At 35.2% G+C, this 18,476-nt stretch overlaps 1 protein-coding gene across 2 annotated transcripts in view; it reads left to right on the forward strand.

The window, feature by feature from the left end:
• LOC112002843 (nuclear pore complex protein NUP160) overlaps positions 1-18,108 on the forward strand; it is a 33,955-nt gene extending 15,847 nt beyond the window's left edge. The window contains exons 11-26 of one of the 2 annotated variants that reach the window (XM_065763615.1): positions 45-616; positions 1,207-1,369; positions 1,773-2,047; positions 2,161-2,348; positions 7,615-7,691; positions 7,809-8,155; positions 9,116-9,184; positions 9,277-9,592; positions 9,916-10,041; positions 13,268-13,376; positions 13,471-13,542; positions 13,638-13,773; positions 15,717-15,824; positions 16,567-16,707; positions 17,093-17,266; positions 17,346-18,108. In XM_065763615.1, the coding sequence (XP_065619687.1) occupies positions 45-616; positions 1,207-1,369; positions 1,773-2,047; positions 2,161-2,348; positions 7,615-7,691; positions 7,809-8,155; positions 9,116-9,184; positions 9,277-9,592; positions 9,916-10,041; positions 13,268-13,376; positions 13,471-13,542; positions 13,638-13,773; positions 15,717-15,824; positions 16,567-16,707; positions 17,093-17,266; positions 17,346-17,387 (2,915 nt within the window). In that variant the 3' untranslated portion in view covers positions 17,388-18,108. Of the gene's footprint in view, positions 1-44; positions 617-1,206; positions 1,370-1,772; positions 2,048-2,160; positions 2,349-7,614; positions 7,692-7,808; positions 8,156-9,115; positions 9,185-9,276; positions 9,593-9,912; positions 10,042-13,267; positions 13,377-13,470; positions 13,543-13,637; positions 13,774-15,716; positions 15,825-16,566; positions 16,708-17,092; positions 17,267-17,345 lie in introns of both variants that reach the window. The other variant, XM_065763614.1, reaches the window with a different exon arrangement.
• The last annotated feature ends 368 nt before the right edge of the window (positions 18,109-18,476 follow it).

Below are 18,476 nucleotides of genomic sequence, written 5' to 3' on the forward strand. Positions count from 1 at the left end.
CGAACTGTTTCTAATAATTCTGTTTCATATTTGTATTCTGCTAGGTTCTTCTGATGAACTTGGTGATCGTCTAAGCACTGGGTTAGATTTATTTGATGATGATCTTGAGAGTGAGATTCTTCTTGAAGTGTTCAGGTGTGTTATTAGGATCAGTCAACAATTAGGCAAAACAGCTTCTGCCATATTTTATGAATCACTTGTTAGCGCGCCAGTTATTTCATCTGAAGAAATTCTTCCTTGCGTATCAAAGATTCTAGTAACTGGATATAGTTCATCAGCAGCAATGCTCCATATATCCGATATTGGAGCTGATATTGCTTGGGAGAAGAAAGTGGCAGATCATAAAAATCTTCGGAAATTCTCTATTGACATGCTTGTATCTCTTCATGCATTGTGCAAAAGAGCTGACACATGGGGAATAGTTTTAAATGTAATTGAGAAATTTTTAAAATTTATTGTTCCTCGCAAAATCATACACAATCTTGATGCTGAAACACCATCAAGTATCAATGCTGTCACCTTGGTCCAGGCTACTTCTCAAATTTCACAGGTGATGTTTGAAACTGCAATGGATATTCTTCTGTTTCTAACCTATCTGGTGAACATAAGTGGACAGGTAATTTTTCCTTATTTTATAATTTTTGTTGTCAGCAATTGTTCTTTTAGTACTAAAACAAAAATTTTGGTAATTGTTTAATGAAATTAAATACTATTTGATATTTCTTCATTTGTTATCTATTTATATTTTTAGGAAGCAAGTATGAAAATTTTCCAGCTCTATGATATAGATATGCCTCATAATGCAGATATATTTTTCTTGCATGCTTATCTGCTTGAAATCCCAGAAGCAAAGTTCATTTGTCTCCTGTCAGTAGTGTTGCTTTTGTCAAAATTTGTTCATTTATAAAGCATGACCAATGGTATATATAGTTCTTATGTATGTATGAATGAAAAGAGTTGCTTATAACATGTTATTGAAAATTTGGGATAACTGGTTAGGGTTGCAAACATGAACTGACTACTCTGATACTCATGTATTTAATTTTACCTGTCATGTTTCTGTTTGCTTTACTTTTTTTGCACATGCTCACACTAGTCTTTCATCGTTATTCTCATCATGATGGTTTTTTATTCTCTTTAAGAATATCAGATACATAGATTAACTATTTTGATACGTGTAGAAAATCCTTTAAATTTTGCATGCAGATCCATATGTGCCATGATGATATATCCAGAATACAACTTGAAATGGTCCCAATGATTGAAGAAATTGTTTCTGAGTGGCTTATCGTTCATTTCTTTGCCACCACACCATCTCAACCGGCTGCAATTGAGGATTTCAGTTTGCAGCTTTCATCATTACAAATTGGTAAGTTTATGCTATGGTTTTCTATGCATTTGCTATTGCTGTCCAGGTTTCTCAACACATGGAATAACACTATGATATTTTAAGATAAAGAGTCTTTTGTTACATAAAATTGCTGATTTTAATAAATAACATTTAGTTGTAATATCTGCATAACATGTGATGTTAAATTGGAATATTCTCTAGCAAGGCAGGCAATTCTGTAACGTGAAACATGCTACAGTTACTTTAGCCTTCTTTGGGTTATTGACACTTTTTGAAAGTTGGGTGCCAGATGCATACTCTGCCATTTCTATATAGCAATAGCCAATATGTGCCTTAGGGTTCAGGGAGTTGGATCTTATGTGGGTTATATTGCATGATGTACTACAGACTTGGTAATCATCCTGTTTTTTCCTTGGTCCAGACAGCAATATGGGTAAAAGATCATGGAACGAGAAGCTTGGCAAATGTCACTTCACATTGGCTTTTATACTTTTACTAAACATGCACAGTCTCCCTGGAGGTCATACCCTCCTTTCTTCAAGATGTCTCCCTAATCCGCATGATATTAGTAATTCGATTCAAGACTTTACCAGCTGGATCATTTGGGGCAAGTCTGGAGAGCCCTCTTCATTCTTGAGCCACTCAAAAGAGCTTGCACTGATACTTCTTAGACATGGCCAGTATGATGCTGCCAAGGTGATTATTCTGCCTTCCTATGATGAGAACCTTTATATTATATTTTAAGTGATTTCTCTGAAACCTTCTGTTTTTGTTTTTTTCTCCTTTTGTCCCTCTAATTCTTTGTAAAGTACATACTCACAATGGTGGAGGCACATTTACGGAAGGAGAAGACATCTCAAAGTATTCAAGATAGTGATAGTCAATGGTGCATACTTCATCATCTTCTAGGATGTTGCTTCCTTGCTCAGGCACAATATGCATCACATGGAATGATGAAAGAGAAGAAAGTGAATGAAGCTGTTTGCTGTTTCTTCAGGTATTCAATATTCTCTAAGACTTCATAGAAAGGACATGGGAATGGATTGGAATTAGACCTCTTCAGGATTCAAAATTTTGAAACTTTACTTTCTTGCCTTCAAAAATTTGAAACTTTACTTTCTTTTACCCTTTTTTTAAGTACGTATTATTATGTGACTAATACTTTAGTACAAAGGAGTTTTCCTTTCAATGAATTTTATTACATAAAAAAAAAAAAAAAAAAAAGGTATCAAAGGCAAGTTTCATTCATGATTTTTGGAGCTATACTCCATCAATTTCAGACGTTAGGGTGATGTGGAAATGCAAATAAAATTTTATTTAAAGTTAGCCAAGAGCCTTGTTGTTCAACTAACACTTTTTGGTATTTCCAATGGAGACATCAAAGTTCAAATTCCCCAACCCTAATTCTAATTTAGTCTTATTTAATTTTATGAGTTATTTGTATTTTTATAGGTCAATTGGATTTTATTTTCAGTCTTTAGAATTGATTAGGTTATTAGTAATTTTGTTTAATTTCCTTGAGTCGAAGTTATTTTTGTAGTTTTCTATATGAAAGTATGCTATTGTATTCCTATATAGACAGTTTACAGCTTGATTAATAAAACTTCTTTTAGAAGTCTTCCAATGGTCTTGTGCTTACTCCAACCAACTTTTAAGTGTTGACTCCTAGGTTTGTTCTTTTTTGCTTAGTGCTAACTTCAAGCAAGACTAGTTGTTAACCCCTAGGTTATTTGATGCTAGAAAGTTAAAGAGCTATATATTTTAATTTAGTATTATTTAATTTCGCAAGTCTATATTTAATTTTAGGTCATAATAGTTTATTAGGTTATTATTAATATAATTTCTAGAAGTAAGGTTATTTTTGTACTAAGGCAATTAAGGTCTCCCATTCCAATTAGAATTTGGGTTTAGTGCTCCTATGTAAATAACTACTTATCAAAAAAAAAAAAAAAAAAAAAAGGTACTCCTACGTAAATAACTAACAAAGGGGAGATTATTTTGATGAACAAAGATTTCGATTGAAATTGTCTCTGTAGTCCGGTGCCGACTCCAGCCCACCATATGTGCAGACTCCAAGCAAACATAGGTGTTGACTGTCAACACCAATGTGCTGACTCTATGGTCTGGTTAAAAGCTATTACAAGGTGTTGAGAACATTGGGGATGTATCTTTCCCTTGGAATAACGTATGGAGAGTGAGAGCTTCACCTTGGGTTGCTCTGTTCACTTTGACCAACGCTTTGGGGAATTTTTTTATTTTTATTTTTTTGATAGGTAAGAAAAAGTATAATAAAAGGTCTGCTAAAAAACATAAGCAGCCAAAGGTTACAAAAAAACAACAGCTATATACAAGAAAGAAATGAATCTATAAACATTGTGAGAGATTCACTAGATGTGAGTCCCCAAACCCGGGACCAATCAAACAAGGTGCCAACAAAGGAGGCAAGCAGCTGATTGTTTGAGCTCTTCACATCCTCAAAAGTGTGACTATTACGCTCCCTCGAAAGACACCACATTAAACATAACGGAATCAAATTCCAAATATTGGATAAGTATTTCCCCTACCAAAAAGAAGAATAGTATTGATGGGGAATCTCTGAGCCACCTATTTCTTCAATGTTCATTGTCTACAGCTCTCTAGCCATTAGCACTAAGCCTCTTCATCGTAAGTTGGGTGATGTTAGGCTCACTAATTGATCTTTTAGCATGTTGGAAAGGGAAATTTGTAAGCATACTAGTAAGAGATTTGGAGGCCAATTCCTCTATGCCTAATTTGGACTGTTTGGAGAGGTGGATTGACACACTTTTGAAGAAAAGATGCTATTGTATTTGTTAGTACAACTGAAATTATTGCTCCTTAAATCTCTTTATGAGTGGACATCAATCTCTACTTTTCCCGTATGGAACCTTGTGGATTTTATAGCTAAGTTGAACTTTAGATGATCCTCTTGTAATTTTTTTGTAATCTTTTGTCTCTTTCTTTGTATGCTCCCATGCCCTAGAGTTGTGCCCTTTTTGCACTTTTAATGTAGCTAGAAGGTGTGAATGTGTTGATGGATTTACTTTACTCTATACAAGTTGTAGATAGGTTAGAATTGATCAGTGCCTTAGTGGTATGTTCCTTGTGGTTTGGCTAGTTGATCCCAGGTTCGAGCCTAGCCTACGTAAATACCCCTATTTTATATCTTCATGTATTTGGTTCATTGTTCTAAGTGTTCACCATCGTGAACATGATGTTCAATTTTTTTCAATAAAAGTTTTATTACCTATCAAAAAAAACAAGTTGTAGATAGGAATGAGGATTGTTTGCTTTGCAATCCAAACGGGAAAAGGGAAATTTAATGTTCGGTTCATTATGCATGTTAATGAGACATGCACCTCACTTTGTGTTTCCTTGGAAAAGTATTTGGGGTGGTAAGTTTCCATGTAAGGTAGCTTTCTTCGTATGGACAGCAGCTTTGAATTTCATAATGGCCGTAAATAGCCTTGTTAAACAGAAGATAGTGGTTTTAATAGATGTGTAATTTGTAAGGGCAGTAGCGAAACAGTTGAGCTCTTGTTTGTGCCATAGCTAGAGAGTTGTGGTCTATTGCACTTAGGGCTTTTGGGGTACTTTAGGTAATGACAGGTCAGGTAATAGACTGTTGACTATTTGTAGAGGGGGTGTTTAGACATCACCAAAACAAGGTTATGTGGATAGAGAGGAATCGCCAGAATTTTAAAGAACGAAGAGTAATCTATGCAAGATATTAAGAATAGCTTTTGAGATCTTTTTTTTTTTTTTTTTTTTAAAGAGTAATCTATGCAAGATATTAAGAATAGCTTTTGAGATCTTTTTTTTTTTTTTTTTTTTCAAGTATTTTACTTTGATTGGGGGGTGTCTTGTAGTTCTATTGTTGATTTTTTTGCACCCCATGAGTGTTTGATTTTAAATCTTTAAGGGCACTTACATTTGAGCCATACTTCTTTCTAATAAATTGTTCTCATAAAAAAAAATAACAACAACAAAACTTGAGTCCCAAAACTTTGGTGTTTTTTTTTTCTTTGGATAAGTAATAAATTAACATAAAAAAAGGGACACCCTAGTACACAAGGAGTGTACAAGGGGTCAACAAAAATTACAAGAATTAAGAAAATCAAGAAAGGAAGAAGAGAATGATTGATTTCGCAAAGTAGCCAACCAATCTAATAAAGTCCTAAAGAAAAAAAGCTTGAGGTTTGGTATGGATCTCTCATTATTTTCAAAACACCTACTATTCATTTCCTTCCAAAGATACCACATTAAGCAAAAGGGAACAATTAACCATATATGACCATTTCTACAACAACCAAATCTGCCTTGCTAGCAACCTAGAAGCTCCACAATAGACTGCGGTATAACCCAACTTACTCCAAATAAACCCAAAACCATAGACCACAAATCCATAGCAACTAGACAATGAAGAAATAGATGGTCAACTGATTTACCATTACACTTGCACATCTAACACCAATCCAATATCCAAACCTTCTTTTTACATAAATTTTCAATCATTAAGCATTTCCCTAAAGCAGCAATCCAAACAAAGAATGCTACTCGAGAAGGGATCTTCTGCTTCCAAATACTTTTCCACGGAAAACAACAATCATTAGAGCCCACTAAAAGACTATAATAATTATTAACTATGAACCCTTTATTTCTATCTGGTTTCCAACACATTTTATCCTCACCAAACCCTTTTATTGTAGCACCATATATGGTATCCACAAAGCTCAACACAATCTTTAATTTCCGAGCATGAACACCCCTAAAGAAACATACATCCCAGAGAAGGACTCCATTAGTGGACTTCATAAGCTCTACCACACTTGGTGTTGACTATGGATCCTCAACCAATAATCTAGCCTCCTTCATCCCTCCGCCTTTAGGATCAAGGGTAGTGCAAAAATATTTACCTCTTGTCCATTGACTATGTCTTTCAACCTTGACTTAGACATTGACTCACTCTCCATGGGAAAACCTTATAAAAGAACCCTTGTAGCTTGTTTGGATGGAGGGGGAGCAGAGGAGAGTATGGTAGAAGGAGGGAGAATGAATTAAATTACCTTACTTAAGGGAGAGATTGGAGGGGTTCTAATTAAATTACCTTACTTGGATTTTTTTTAAGGGAGAGATTTGGAGGGGTTCTAACTACTTCTAACTCCTCATTTTTATCCCACAAATTGGAGACATTTAGAGGGAAAGTAGAGCATAGAAATGCTTGACCAAATGAATTACCAAATTTACCCTTACCATATCAACAAAATTACAAGCTATGAAAATGTTAATTATTTCCTTCCTTAATTTTAAAAACATCTAAACAAGGTGGAGGATAACCGTTCCCCTTTACTCTCCTCCCCTCTACTTTCCTCTACTCTTCTCTCCCTCCAAACTTCCAAACATAGCATTAGGCTTTTGGAGCATCGCACCAATGTATGCTTTACTCAAGCTGACATTTCGCCTACACTTCGTCCAACATTGTTCTCTGGAGTGCTTCACCCTAAGGCGGAATGTTTCCCTACCAATGCCTTTTTACATTCCACAACTTGCTTTATCCAAAAACTTAAAAATTCACTTCTATAAATAAAAAAAAGAAAGGTAGAAATGAATTATGTACTGTTTGTATACAATGATATAACTACAAGAGTATTATGTAATACATGCGGATCTAAACCAAACTTTTTTTTTGGGTGAATGAATTATGGAGTCTTAAGAATTTTGCATGAAAATATGTAAGAAAACAAAGAGGAATAAATCCCCATCATAAAAAATTGTGGGGATTCCAAGATGGAATCGTTACTTGCTATGGGCGTGTCATTAGTTCATTGTTATTTGGTACAGAGCAGAATAGTGATCACCTAAGGTAATTAATGCAGCTGCTTAGTGTATAAGGATCGCCTATATTTTGCCTTGTACTCTAAAGGGCCTATTACCCTTTTGACGGACTGTTCCACATTCAATTAGAACTAATCTTAAATTTGTATTTTCTGGATGATTTATAAAAAGCAAATAATGTTCACTTCTAAGATCAGAAAAAATAAATGAAAAGCAAAATATTTGAATTTTGAAGAACTAGTATGTCACATTATAAAGGAATAAATGTATATTCTATCACAGTCTCTCAGTGTTTTTGGTCTTACTAGTTTTGGTTGCAAATCTTCAATTTAAATATTGCATTGATTTCATGGTTTTAAATGCTCACCTGTCTTGATGGTTTGGATTGCCATTGGGAATTTTTTGTTCAGAGCATCATCAGGAAAAGGAGCTTCCCAGGCTTTGCAGAGTTTGTCTCATAAAGCAGGATTTGAGCATCTTAATTTCAGTGAGCTTATTCAGAAAAGTTTGCAATTATTAGTTATTTTTTATAACATATTGACAATTTTTTTTTTTATGTTATTTATTTTTAAGTATTTATTATTTTATTTTTTCCCCATCCCAGCTGGTTGTGTATCAGATGCTGCATGGAGATTACATTACTATCAGTGGGCAATGCAGATTTTTGAGCAACATAATATTAGTGAAGGTGCTTACCAGTTTGCACTTGCTGCTCTTGAGCAAGTTGATGAAGCTCTAAGTCCTAATGGTGAAAACTCAGGCGGAGATCCATTAAGTGAATCAACTACCAATACCAAAGGAAGACTTTGGGCAAATGTCTTCAAGTTTACATTAGATCTTAATCACTATTATGATGCATATTGTGCAATAATTACAAATCCAGATGAGGAGAGCAAATACATCTGCTTGAGGCGTTTCATAATTGTTCTTTATGAATGTGGCGCCATGAAGGTTCTCTACGAAATCATAAAATTTCCATTATTGTTTTTGCTGTTGTATCCAATATTCTTTTTACTTTATGTGAGAGAGAGAGAGAGAGAATCTTTGATGTGATTTTCAAAATCCATTTAGGAGAGACAAACAGCATTACAAATTGGCTTGGTTTTGTCTCTCAAAAAGTGCTAAAAGAATTGTCCATAAAGCTTTGGCAAGCCTGAAAGTAGGATAGAATACTTTTTGCAACATGCCAAATGCCTTGGTACAAATTTAATATGGAAACTCCTCAACTAGGAAGCATGAATACCTCAAAACACCTGTTAAACTGTAGCTTATTATTGATACATATTCGATGTGGCTACATAGGGATGTGGTGGGATATCTGTCTCTTACATATCCATATAAAAAAATAGTTTTTTTTTTTGGATAGAGAATACTAATAAAAAATATGTTTTTTTTTTTTTTTTTAGGGGATAGAGCATGTGTCTAGCATGGATACAAATTTTTTTTCCTTTGGCGGTGTGGGGGTGGGAGAATGGATTGAAACAAAAGGTCTGGTATTTCAGAAAGTTGGAGACCTTCAAAATTTCAAATCTCTATGAATGTAAAATATGAATTTGGGACTAAGGCTTTGTTTGTTGTTGTTGTTTATAGCTTCATTATTAGTATTCAAATCTTAACTAAAAATCAGATCTGCATATATATGTTTAGAAATATGTGATTATATATTAATTAATTAATGTATGGCCACCACATCATATCCTAAATATTCAAGAATTGACATAACACCACATCCATATGGTATTGTTTCCATATCCCATATCTATATTGATGCTTCATACCACCTCAGTTTCTGCTTATTCCATCAACATTTGTCAACCTTTGGTGCAGGAGGCTTTATACACTCCATGCCATGATAGTTATTTCCAATCCGCCTATTACCAGAGAGTTTGATGCATTTTATATTGATTGCAGATTCTTTGTGGTGGTCAACTACCCTTTATTGGCTTAAATGATAAGGTAGAACAAGAGCTTGCCCGTAAGGTGTGTCCCTTAGTTGCAAAACAAACTATCTGCTTTCTTGTTCAGGTTCCTGCATATCAATCTTAATGACATTCCTGCTCTGAAATATTTAGGCAGAGCGTTCTGATATATTGGCAAAGCCAAACTTATATAAGTTGCTGTACACATTCGAAATGCATCGACATAACTGGCGAAGAGCAGCAGGTTACATGTACCTATACACAGCTCGTTTGAGAAGTGAAGCAACTCTGAAAGACTACCAGAACACTGCTCTTGTGCTGCAAGAGAGACTGAATGGGCTCTCTGCTGCTATCAATGCACTGCATCTTGTTCATCCTGCATATGCTTGGATTGATCCTCTGCCTGAAGGAAATTCTCTTCACAATGAGCATTATCCTCGTAAAAAGGCTAGAAAAGGGGAGGAACAGGGTAAATAAAGCAATTGAAAAAAGAGTTTTTTTTTTTTTTTTTGTTTAGTTTTTGTTTTATATTTACATCTTTGTTCTCATAACTACCACATGTTTTGACCTCTTGTTCAATTGGTACTTTCTGATGTTTCCAACAGAGATGTCAATTATTTGAATCCCCTCTCAATCCACATCTTACTCATACACTTAAGATGTATCAAAATAACTGCCATGGGTTTTCTTGCATCCTTCATGGTAGACTATCCGTGAGATATATAGAGTTTTAGTATGTGCATTATACTTCTTCGTTTGAGTCAATAATATTTCTTCTTTTTGCTACAGCAGTGAGCAATGATGTTCAATCTCAAAGGTGGCAGTCTTATATTGATATCGAGAAACTTGAGAATGAGTTTGTGCTTACTTCAGCAGAATATTGTCTTTCAATGGCAAATGTCAAATGGACGTTTACTGGTAAAAGTCTTTAACATCTTTTGTCAAATGAATATTTTCTGGTAAAACCGTAGGATATCTTGTTTATTTTCTCGTTGAGAAATTGCCTGTGGATAAATCACAAGATAATCCTGTTCCGTGTATTCATTTACTTTGCCTAATCATTGGCCAAAAGTTCATACAATGTCAAAAACTATTATTTTAAAAATATACCTTCGTCCTTCATGTTAAGCCAATCAATGGTCATGGACTAAAATATACCTTCATGTTTGATTTTCTCTCTCTCTCTCTCTCTCTCTCTCCATATGGTCATGGACTAAAATGAAATATCAATTTTTCTGTCAAAGATAAATGGAAATTGACATTTGAAAGTCAGATATCTTGTTAAGCCAATAAAACAACACCTTTCCAAAAATTGCACCTTAACATATAGAATGTTTTCTTTCATAGATATAAAATTAATAAATAATAGGGTAAATTACACCTTTCCACCTTGTACTATTACCCCAATTACACTTAACTTCTTGACCTATTAAATGCACAATTGACCTACCAAAGTTGTAACTCTATTTCAATGTCCCCCTTACCGTTTGTTTTGGTGTTAACTCTGACAGTATTTAGTATTAAAAAACCAATTTACCCCTCTCTACAAAACATACGGCTGAAGATAAATTGGTCTTCCAATGCTAAATTCTATTAGAGTTAACAACAAAACATATGGCAAGGGCTTAAGTGTAATATATTTTTGAAACTTGGGGGTCAATCGCGCATTTTGATAGTTCAGTGGGTGAAGTGTAATCGGGGTGAAACTTTAGGGTGGAAAAGTATAATTTCTCCTAAATATAAAATAAAGAGAATTGAATATATGGATGTGGCTAACCGAATTGAGAGGCTCTAGCGGAATTTCTTATGGGGCAGTTTTGGAGATGATCCTAAAATTCATTTGGTTAAATGGGCTACTATTTGTGCTCCTATTTCTTTGGGTGGCTTAGGGATAAGGAAGATAAGACTTTTCAATGAAGCTTTACTTGGGAAGTGGCTATAGAGATTTGGGATTGAGAAAGATGCCCTTTGGAGACAAGCGATAGAGATGAAATATGGATGTGTGTGTGTGTGTGTGTGTGTGTGTGTGTGTGGGGGGGGGAGGTGTGTGTGTGTGTTGGGGGGCGGGGGGGTGCTGGTGTACCAGATCTGTGAATGGCCCTTATGGTGTTGGATTATGGAAAAATATCAGTCAGGGATGGCCTCCTTTCTCATTCCATATACTGTATGATATTGGTGATGGGTCTAGAGTGAAGTTTTGGCAAGATCGGTGGTGTGGAGAGACATCTCTTGCTGTTAGATATCCTGACTTGTTTAGATTTTGCAGGAATAAGAATGCCAGTGTGGCTGAGCTTATGAAGTCCTCCAATGGTGTTCTCTTTTGGGATATGAGATTCTTTAGGGGTGTGCATGCTCGGGATCTAGAGGCTATGTCAGACCTCATGGAAACCATATATGGTTCTCCTATAAGGGGGCTAGGTGAGGATAAAATGTGTTGGATACCTAGCAAAGATAAGGGTTTCATGGTTAGTAATTATTATAGAATTTTAGTTGGCAACACTTTCTATGGTTTTCCTTGGAAAAATATTTGGAAGTAAAAGATTCCCTCTAGAGTAGCTTTCTTTGTTTGGACTGCTACCTTAGGGAAATGCTTGACGATTGATAATTTACGAAAAAGGAAGGTGTGGATTTTGGATTGGTGCTACGTGTGTAAGAGAAATGGTGAATCAGTGGACCATCTATTCCTTCATTGTCCTATTGCTATGGATCTATGGTCTATGGTTTTGGGTCTATTTGGAGTAACTTGGGTTATGCCACACACTGTTTTGAGGCTGTTAGGGTGTTGGCAAGGCAGCTTTGGTTGTCATCGAAATGGTTATATTTGGTCCACCATTCCTCATTGCTTAATGTGATGTCTTTGGAGGGAGAGAAATAGTAGATGTTTTGAAGATATTGAGAGATCTATTCCGGATCTCAAGCTACTCTTTTTTTGAACTTTAATGGATTGTTTGTTTGCTTTGCAAAGACAATCATTCCCTTCTTTTATTGATTTCCTAGACTCTTGCAATTTTTGTATTTGATTTCTTAACCCTTGTTCACTCCCTATGTACTAGGGTGTTCCTTTTTGATATCAATATAACTTACTACTTATAAAAAAAAAGATAATTGAATATATGTGATCTGCCTCTGTGTATATGTATGTGTGTGCATGAGAGAGAGTTTGGTTCAGCCACCATACTGACCAGCCATGGTGAAGTAGGCCACAGTGGCATCAGTGGAAGCTTAATGGCTCTGCTATTTGATGATGGGGAGAGGGAAAACATATGTTGACAAAGATGGCCTTGGTGTTGTCAATGATGATGGTATTGGTGGCCATGTATGTAGAATCCTGCTTGTTTCACTTTCATCTGAGGCAGATCAAGGGGTGTCAGTGTTGGAGCTATTTAGATGGTAGAAGAAAAATAGATTTGGACATGGAATTTTAACCATGTTAATGCCACCAATACAATGGATCTAAGATTTATTTATTTCTTTGTGTTTATAGAGAGAGAGAGAGGTGGAGTCTTTAGCTTTACTTGTTGTCTTTGTCTTCCACTTATTTTTGTATTTGTTCTTCTCTTGGAATTCTTCTCAAGCACTTGCAAACAATAGAAGACTAAAATTGTTAATATCGAAACAAAACCATTAAAAGAAAAGGATCTAGAGTTTTTTTTTTTTTTTAATCCGCTTCTCTCATCTCTCTCTCTCTCTCTCTCTCTCTCTCTCTCTCTAATTTCAGGAATAGCTAGATGTGTCTGAATTTTTATTATTTTTTTCCTTATCCTTTATTTTCCCTTCTTTATCAGTAAAGTTTAGAAGAAAAAGAAGGAAAATATAATGTACAGTGTGTTGAAATATAGATAAGGAAGTGTCTTCATTTTCTTTATTCATTCAGTCATGTGCTTGTCACATGTGTTTTTTCCATTACTTTGGATTGAAAAATTAGTATGTTTTAATTCACTACAAAGTTCAGGGAGATTTAGTGACACCTTCGAAAAATCAAGTTGGAAAACTGTAAGCAGGTTATACTAATAAGAAAAAAATGGTTATACCATGGAGTAAATTCTCAATAATCTTTCTTTTTTTTTAAAGTAATTCTCAGTGATCTTTTTCTTCCCCTAATTTTAATCAGGTTTTATTTGTACTATTTCCTATTTTCTTGCAGAAATTCACAATGCCTCAACAGATTTGGTTGATCTTCTGGTCCAGAAAAGTTTGTATGATATGGCATTTACAGTTCTTTTAAGGTTCTACAAGGGTTCTAGATTGAAAAGGTGCGTTTTGTGCTTATGTTGCAGAATAATTTCATTACAATTACTAATTCCTTTTGCATGCCTGTAAATGTGACTTGGGTCCTTTCTTGCTCAGGGAACTGGAAAGAATTTTCTGTGCTATGTCATTGAAATGCTGTCCAAATAAAGTAGATTCTTCATGTGTTCGGTAAAAACAGACTTGTCCTTGTTATCCATGGGCTTTATTTGCTATTGAATTACACATCTGCAATGTAGTAACATTGGGCGAGTTATGACTTTCAGGGATGATCTCAGGACACATGGTCTTTTGTTGACATCGTCAAAGAATGAAATGGCTGTTCATGTTTCACAAGATGTGTGTCCTGCAACTCAACAATTTAAGCGGAACACTCAATGGGAAACTCTTGAGCTTTATCTTGTTAGTATCTTCTGCATTCTATAATAGTTTAATTTGCCTTTCGAGGTTCACCTAAGCCTTCAAAGATTTCTCTTTTATTTGTAATAAATTTAAAAAAGCTCTAGATTTCATATACCTGTCAATCTTTTGCTTGTAGAGTTATACCATATTTATGTGTTTTGTTTGCTATTGACTTGTTATCGTTTGTTTGCTATTGCTGGTTGGCTTAACCTAGGAACCAGACAATCTGATAATCTGATGCCAACAAAAGCAGTGAAGTTCTGTGTTCTGAGCATGTCCTTTTTCCCTTACCTTTCTTTTTGATTTCTCTTTTTATTTGCAATCTTACTCTGAACAGAACAAGTTCCAGTGGTGTTTAAGTTGTTCCAGAGGTTAATTCTCTAAGTTGTTCTGGATATTATTAAAATGTTTACAGTGTTTGTCATTATTTCCTTGACATTCTTACTTTTTGAATTCATAAAATGGGTGTTTGAAGTAACCCTGATTTTAGTGGTTGATGGGTAATATTTTTGAATAAGATATTTGAAGCCCCTTACATATGCCTAGCACTGTCTTTGTTCATGAGCCAGTAATTTCAACTTGCCAACCTTGTAAGAGAATTTTTTTGGATTTTAAAATTAAAATGATATATTAGTTGCCTATTTGATAATCACAAAAAAAAAAAAAAAAAAAAAGATAAAAAAAATCCTGCACATTGGGTTTGTAACAACCAAAGGAAAAGCACTAGCCAAAAATGACTAATCTAGTTACAATTGAGGCTTCTTTTAGTTGTTAATAAAAGCCTGATCAACCTAGTATATAACCTTTGTAGGACTCATCACCCCCACACAACACACACTTGATCAATATCCAATCAAATTTGGAGTATCACAATCTCATCTACTGAAATCCTTGACTTCCTCATCAAGGCCCACTTTGTGGGGGTAAATATCTTAGAGCCCACAATTGTGTTATAGGAAATTTGTTAGTGTAATCTTTTATTTTGTTTTCTTTTTGGAGATTGAAAACCTGTTGACTTTTAGTAAATTTTTGGTAGTATTATTTGAACTTTAGGTTTGATTCAATATTTGAAGACATGTTGAGAGCCGAAGTCCTAGACTTCAAAGGTAGCTAGATTGATCATTTGACCTTGGTGAAATTTGCATTTAACAATAGCTATTAAGCAAGTCTTGGGATGACACTTTATGAGGCTTTATATGGAAGAAGGTGTAGATCTCTGATATGTTAGGATGAGGTTGGTGGGTGGAAAATTTTAGTGTCTTATGATAAGTCATGTATTTAAATCCTTGGTATGGGTTTGGTTCGTGACAGGGTGGGTATAAAAGGTGGGGTTTGCAGTGGGTGATGTCAACCTGCACCTATTGATTTAAGCGAGTTGGTGGGTCCAGGTTGGTAATTTCCTCCACTAGGACTTCATGAATCTTGATTTTAGCTCCTGAGGATCAGGTAATTGTATGTCCTGCAAATATTTCTATTTGGGTGTGGGTAGGTCATCAAGTTGTGATTCCAGAGCTTAAATGATAGCTTTGTTTAAAGCTCTCAAATTAAAATAAATAAATAAATGACAAATGGGTTTTCACTTAATGAGTTTATCTATGTTCATGGTCAGAAACTTGTTAAGAGTTTTTCTGCTCTAAGTCTGAATGAATTTGAAAGAGTGCCTTTACTGCAGCTTCTCCTTTCTTGGGGTCAAGTTTTGTCATAACTGTTTGATGGGTTTATTTTTGTGTGTGTGGAAATGGTTAGAAATTATATATATGTGTGTGTGTGTGCGCGTGCGCTTGCTATTGACACTGCAGCTCGAACCCCTCCCCTCTAAACCCCCAAGCACATTGATGATATCTATAATTTCTCATTTAAAAGAAACCATGAAAGTTGTCCCCACCCCTCAACCATCTTCCTCTTTATTTCTCCACCTTATTTTTACCTCCTTTAAATTGCAGGTAAAATATAGGGGATTTCATGCCAAATTACCAGTTATTGTTGCTGAAACCCTCCTTTCTATGGATCCTCAGATTGAATTGCCTCTTTGGCTGGTTCAGATGTTTAAGGTACTTTCTCTAGCTGGAAATTGGAATATCTGGGTGGGGTTTTAAATATGTGATGAACTGCGTTATAGCTTTAAACTTGATATACCTTTTCTATGCTTCAGGGTATTAACCATACTCGCTATTGGAAACCTTCTTTGAGTTGCAGAAATGTTGTTTTTCCATCGAAATATGTTTTTTTTCTGTTTGTTTGATGAATACGTGTGCTACATTTCATCTCAATATTCTGTTTTCTTAGGGGTTTTTTTTTTTGTTTTGGTTTTCCTAGTAGTTTACAGACTCTGTTCAGTGCTGAGATCATTGTTCCCATGCCACTTATTGTCTTTACAAACAGTTCTATTCTATGCGTCGCATCAGCATCACATAAGGGTTGGGTAGAGTATTCTGAATTTCATTTATTGTTCATATTCCGTCCTTATTATCTTTACACTCTTCTTGCTCAGCATCATTCTTGGCAGATTATTCTGAACCTCAGATTATTGTTCCCATGTCAATTTGCCTTTATGGGTTCTTGGACACATGTTGGGAGAGTATTCTGAACCTCTATTTTCCCTGATCTGACTCACCTTTTTGGACACATGTTGCCACGTGGTTTATTCCTTCCTTGTTAGTGCTATTTTCTTGAATTTTTTCAATCAGATTGATGGGTTCCCATGGGTAGATTGGATATTAAATCTCATTCTTGCATTGATATGAACTATGCTATGCTTCACCTCCTTAACCATTTTCACATGAGTTGTGACAGGATAATCGAAGGGAAAGGACCTGGGGGATGACTGGTCAAGAATCAAATCCTTCATCATTATTTCGGCTCTATGTTGATTATGGTCGATATACAGAGGCTACTAATCTGTTGCTTGATTGTATAGAATCATTGGCATCAACGGTAAAATGCAGTTTCTTTTCAATATGCAAATTCATTAATTTCATTTTAGACCAAGTTTTCCTCCAAATTGTTTTGGAGGAATCTCCTTGAATCCATTACATGGTGACTCATAAAACCATTCATGTGAATTATTTAAATAAGTTATATGACTCATTAAATAGGTCATCTAACTAAAAGTACACATGAATGGTTTTTTCAATTTATCAATTATCATATAGTGGGCTGGGGGAATTTCCTCCAAACTGGTTCAATTACTTTTTCCTTTCATTCTTTAGCTCAAATCAGTCACTTAAATTGCTGGTAAATTTGTTCTTTCAAGTTCATATACTTCTGCTGGGTGCATACTGAAACATGTAGCTATTAACAACCTTTTACCCTTCTGCAGAGGCCGGTAGACATAATCAATCGGAAAAGACCATTTGCAGTTTGGTTTCCATACACAACAATTGAGCGCCTATGGTGCCAACTTGAGGAATCAATCAGTTCCGGTTGCATGGTAGACCATTGTGAGAAGCTCAAAAAGTTATTGCATGAAGCTTTGCTGAGGCACCTTCAGCTGGTATACTCAATAAACATCTTTTGATCTGATCAACTTTGCCACTGTGATTTTCCTTAATTCTTTTTGTACGTTTTTTCAGCTTAGGGTGGATTCAGATGATGTGCCTTCTGCTGTCCATTAAGTACTTCCAGAAAATATTGGTAACATGCTTGACACACTCAAAATTGGGCGCTAGTGGCAGGATAGACTGATACTTACCATACTTAGTAAAGGACAAAGAAGTGCCTTAACTGAGTGCATAAATTGCATTAGTCTCCATCATATAAAATAATGATGGCGTGGGCTTATTTGTTGGGCCTCGTTGCAGAATCATTAGAAACAGCCTGCTAGAAGCATTTTGTAGATTAGTTGAGGACATCCATACGTTGGAGAAAAACACTGCAATGAGGAAAATATCTACATCTGGGGCTATGCATTTTGAATACAATTCTGTATGTTTGAGGACTGGTGGGGGGCGAAAGGAATGGTGGCCAACAAAAGCAAATATGTGGGCTTTTTGTGTTGGATGTTTGGAGACCAACCGTCTTGCAATTGGTAATCTGGAGTCAATTATGCTGGACTCTTGGCAGCTTTCTTTTCCTAGTCTCTCTTGTCCTCCCCCTCCCCTTCCCTCCCTCTTCTTGTATAAGAAAAATAGTTTGCTATCTTTTTAAAGTTTGCCATTTTTTCTCATGGATAGTCTTATATGAGATGTGATTCAGATATTGGAATGATTTTTAAGTTCCCAGTTTACCAATGTACGAATATTTTTATTTGGGTTTTAACCTAAGCTACCTAATAATGTATGTCTTATTATCTAATTCGTTATCAAGCAATAAAATACACATTAATAATATAACAAATCAAGTGGTCAGAGACTTTATATTTATTGTGTATATCTGCTAATTCCTCATCCTTAAATTTAGTCTACTGATTTAATTTGGGGTTTAATTTGTAATAGTCATAAACCTATGCGATGCATGGGTTTCTCTTGTTTGAACGGTCTTCATTTCACCTTTTTTTTTCGTCTGGGTGTTGAATATTGATATATTAGATGAACTTGCTTAATGGGCATTTTACTTTTAACTTTTGCTTACCCTGAGGTGGTTTTTGTGGGGTGGGGGAAATAGAATACGTTCCACAACAAAGAAATGCACTGTAATAATTTTTTTCAGGTGGGTTTATTGACTTTATAAGGTAATAAATTTATTCAAGCTTGTATTTGAAATAC

Source organism: Quercus suber, unplaced genomic scaffold (genome assembly GCF_002906115.3).
Source record: "Quercus suber isolate HL8 unplaced genomic scaffold, Cork oak 2.0 scaffold_516, whole genome shotgun sequence".
NCBI lineage: Eukaryota > Viridiplantae > Streptophyta > Magnoliopsida > Fagales > Fagaceae > Quercus > Quercus suber.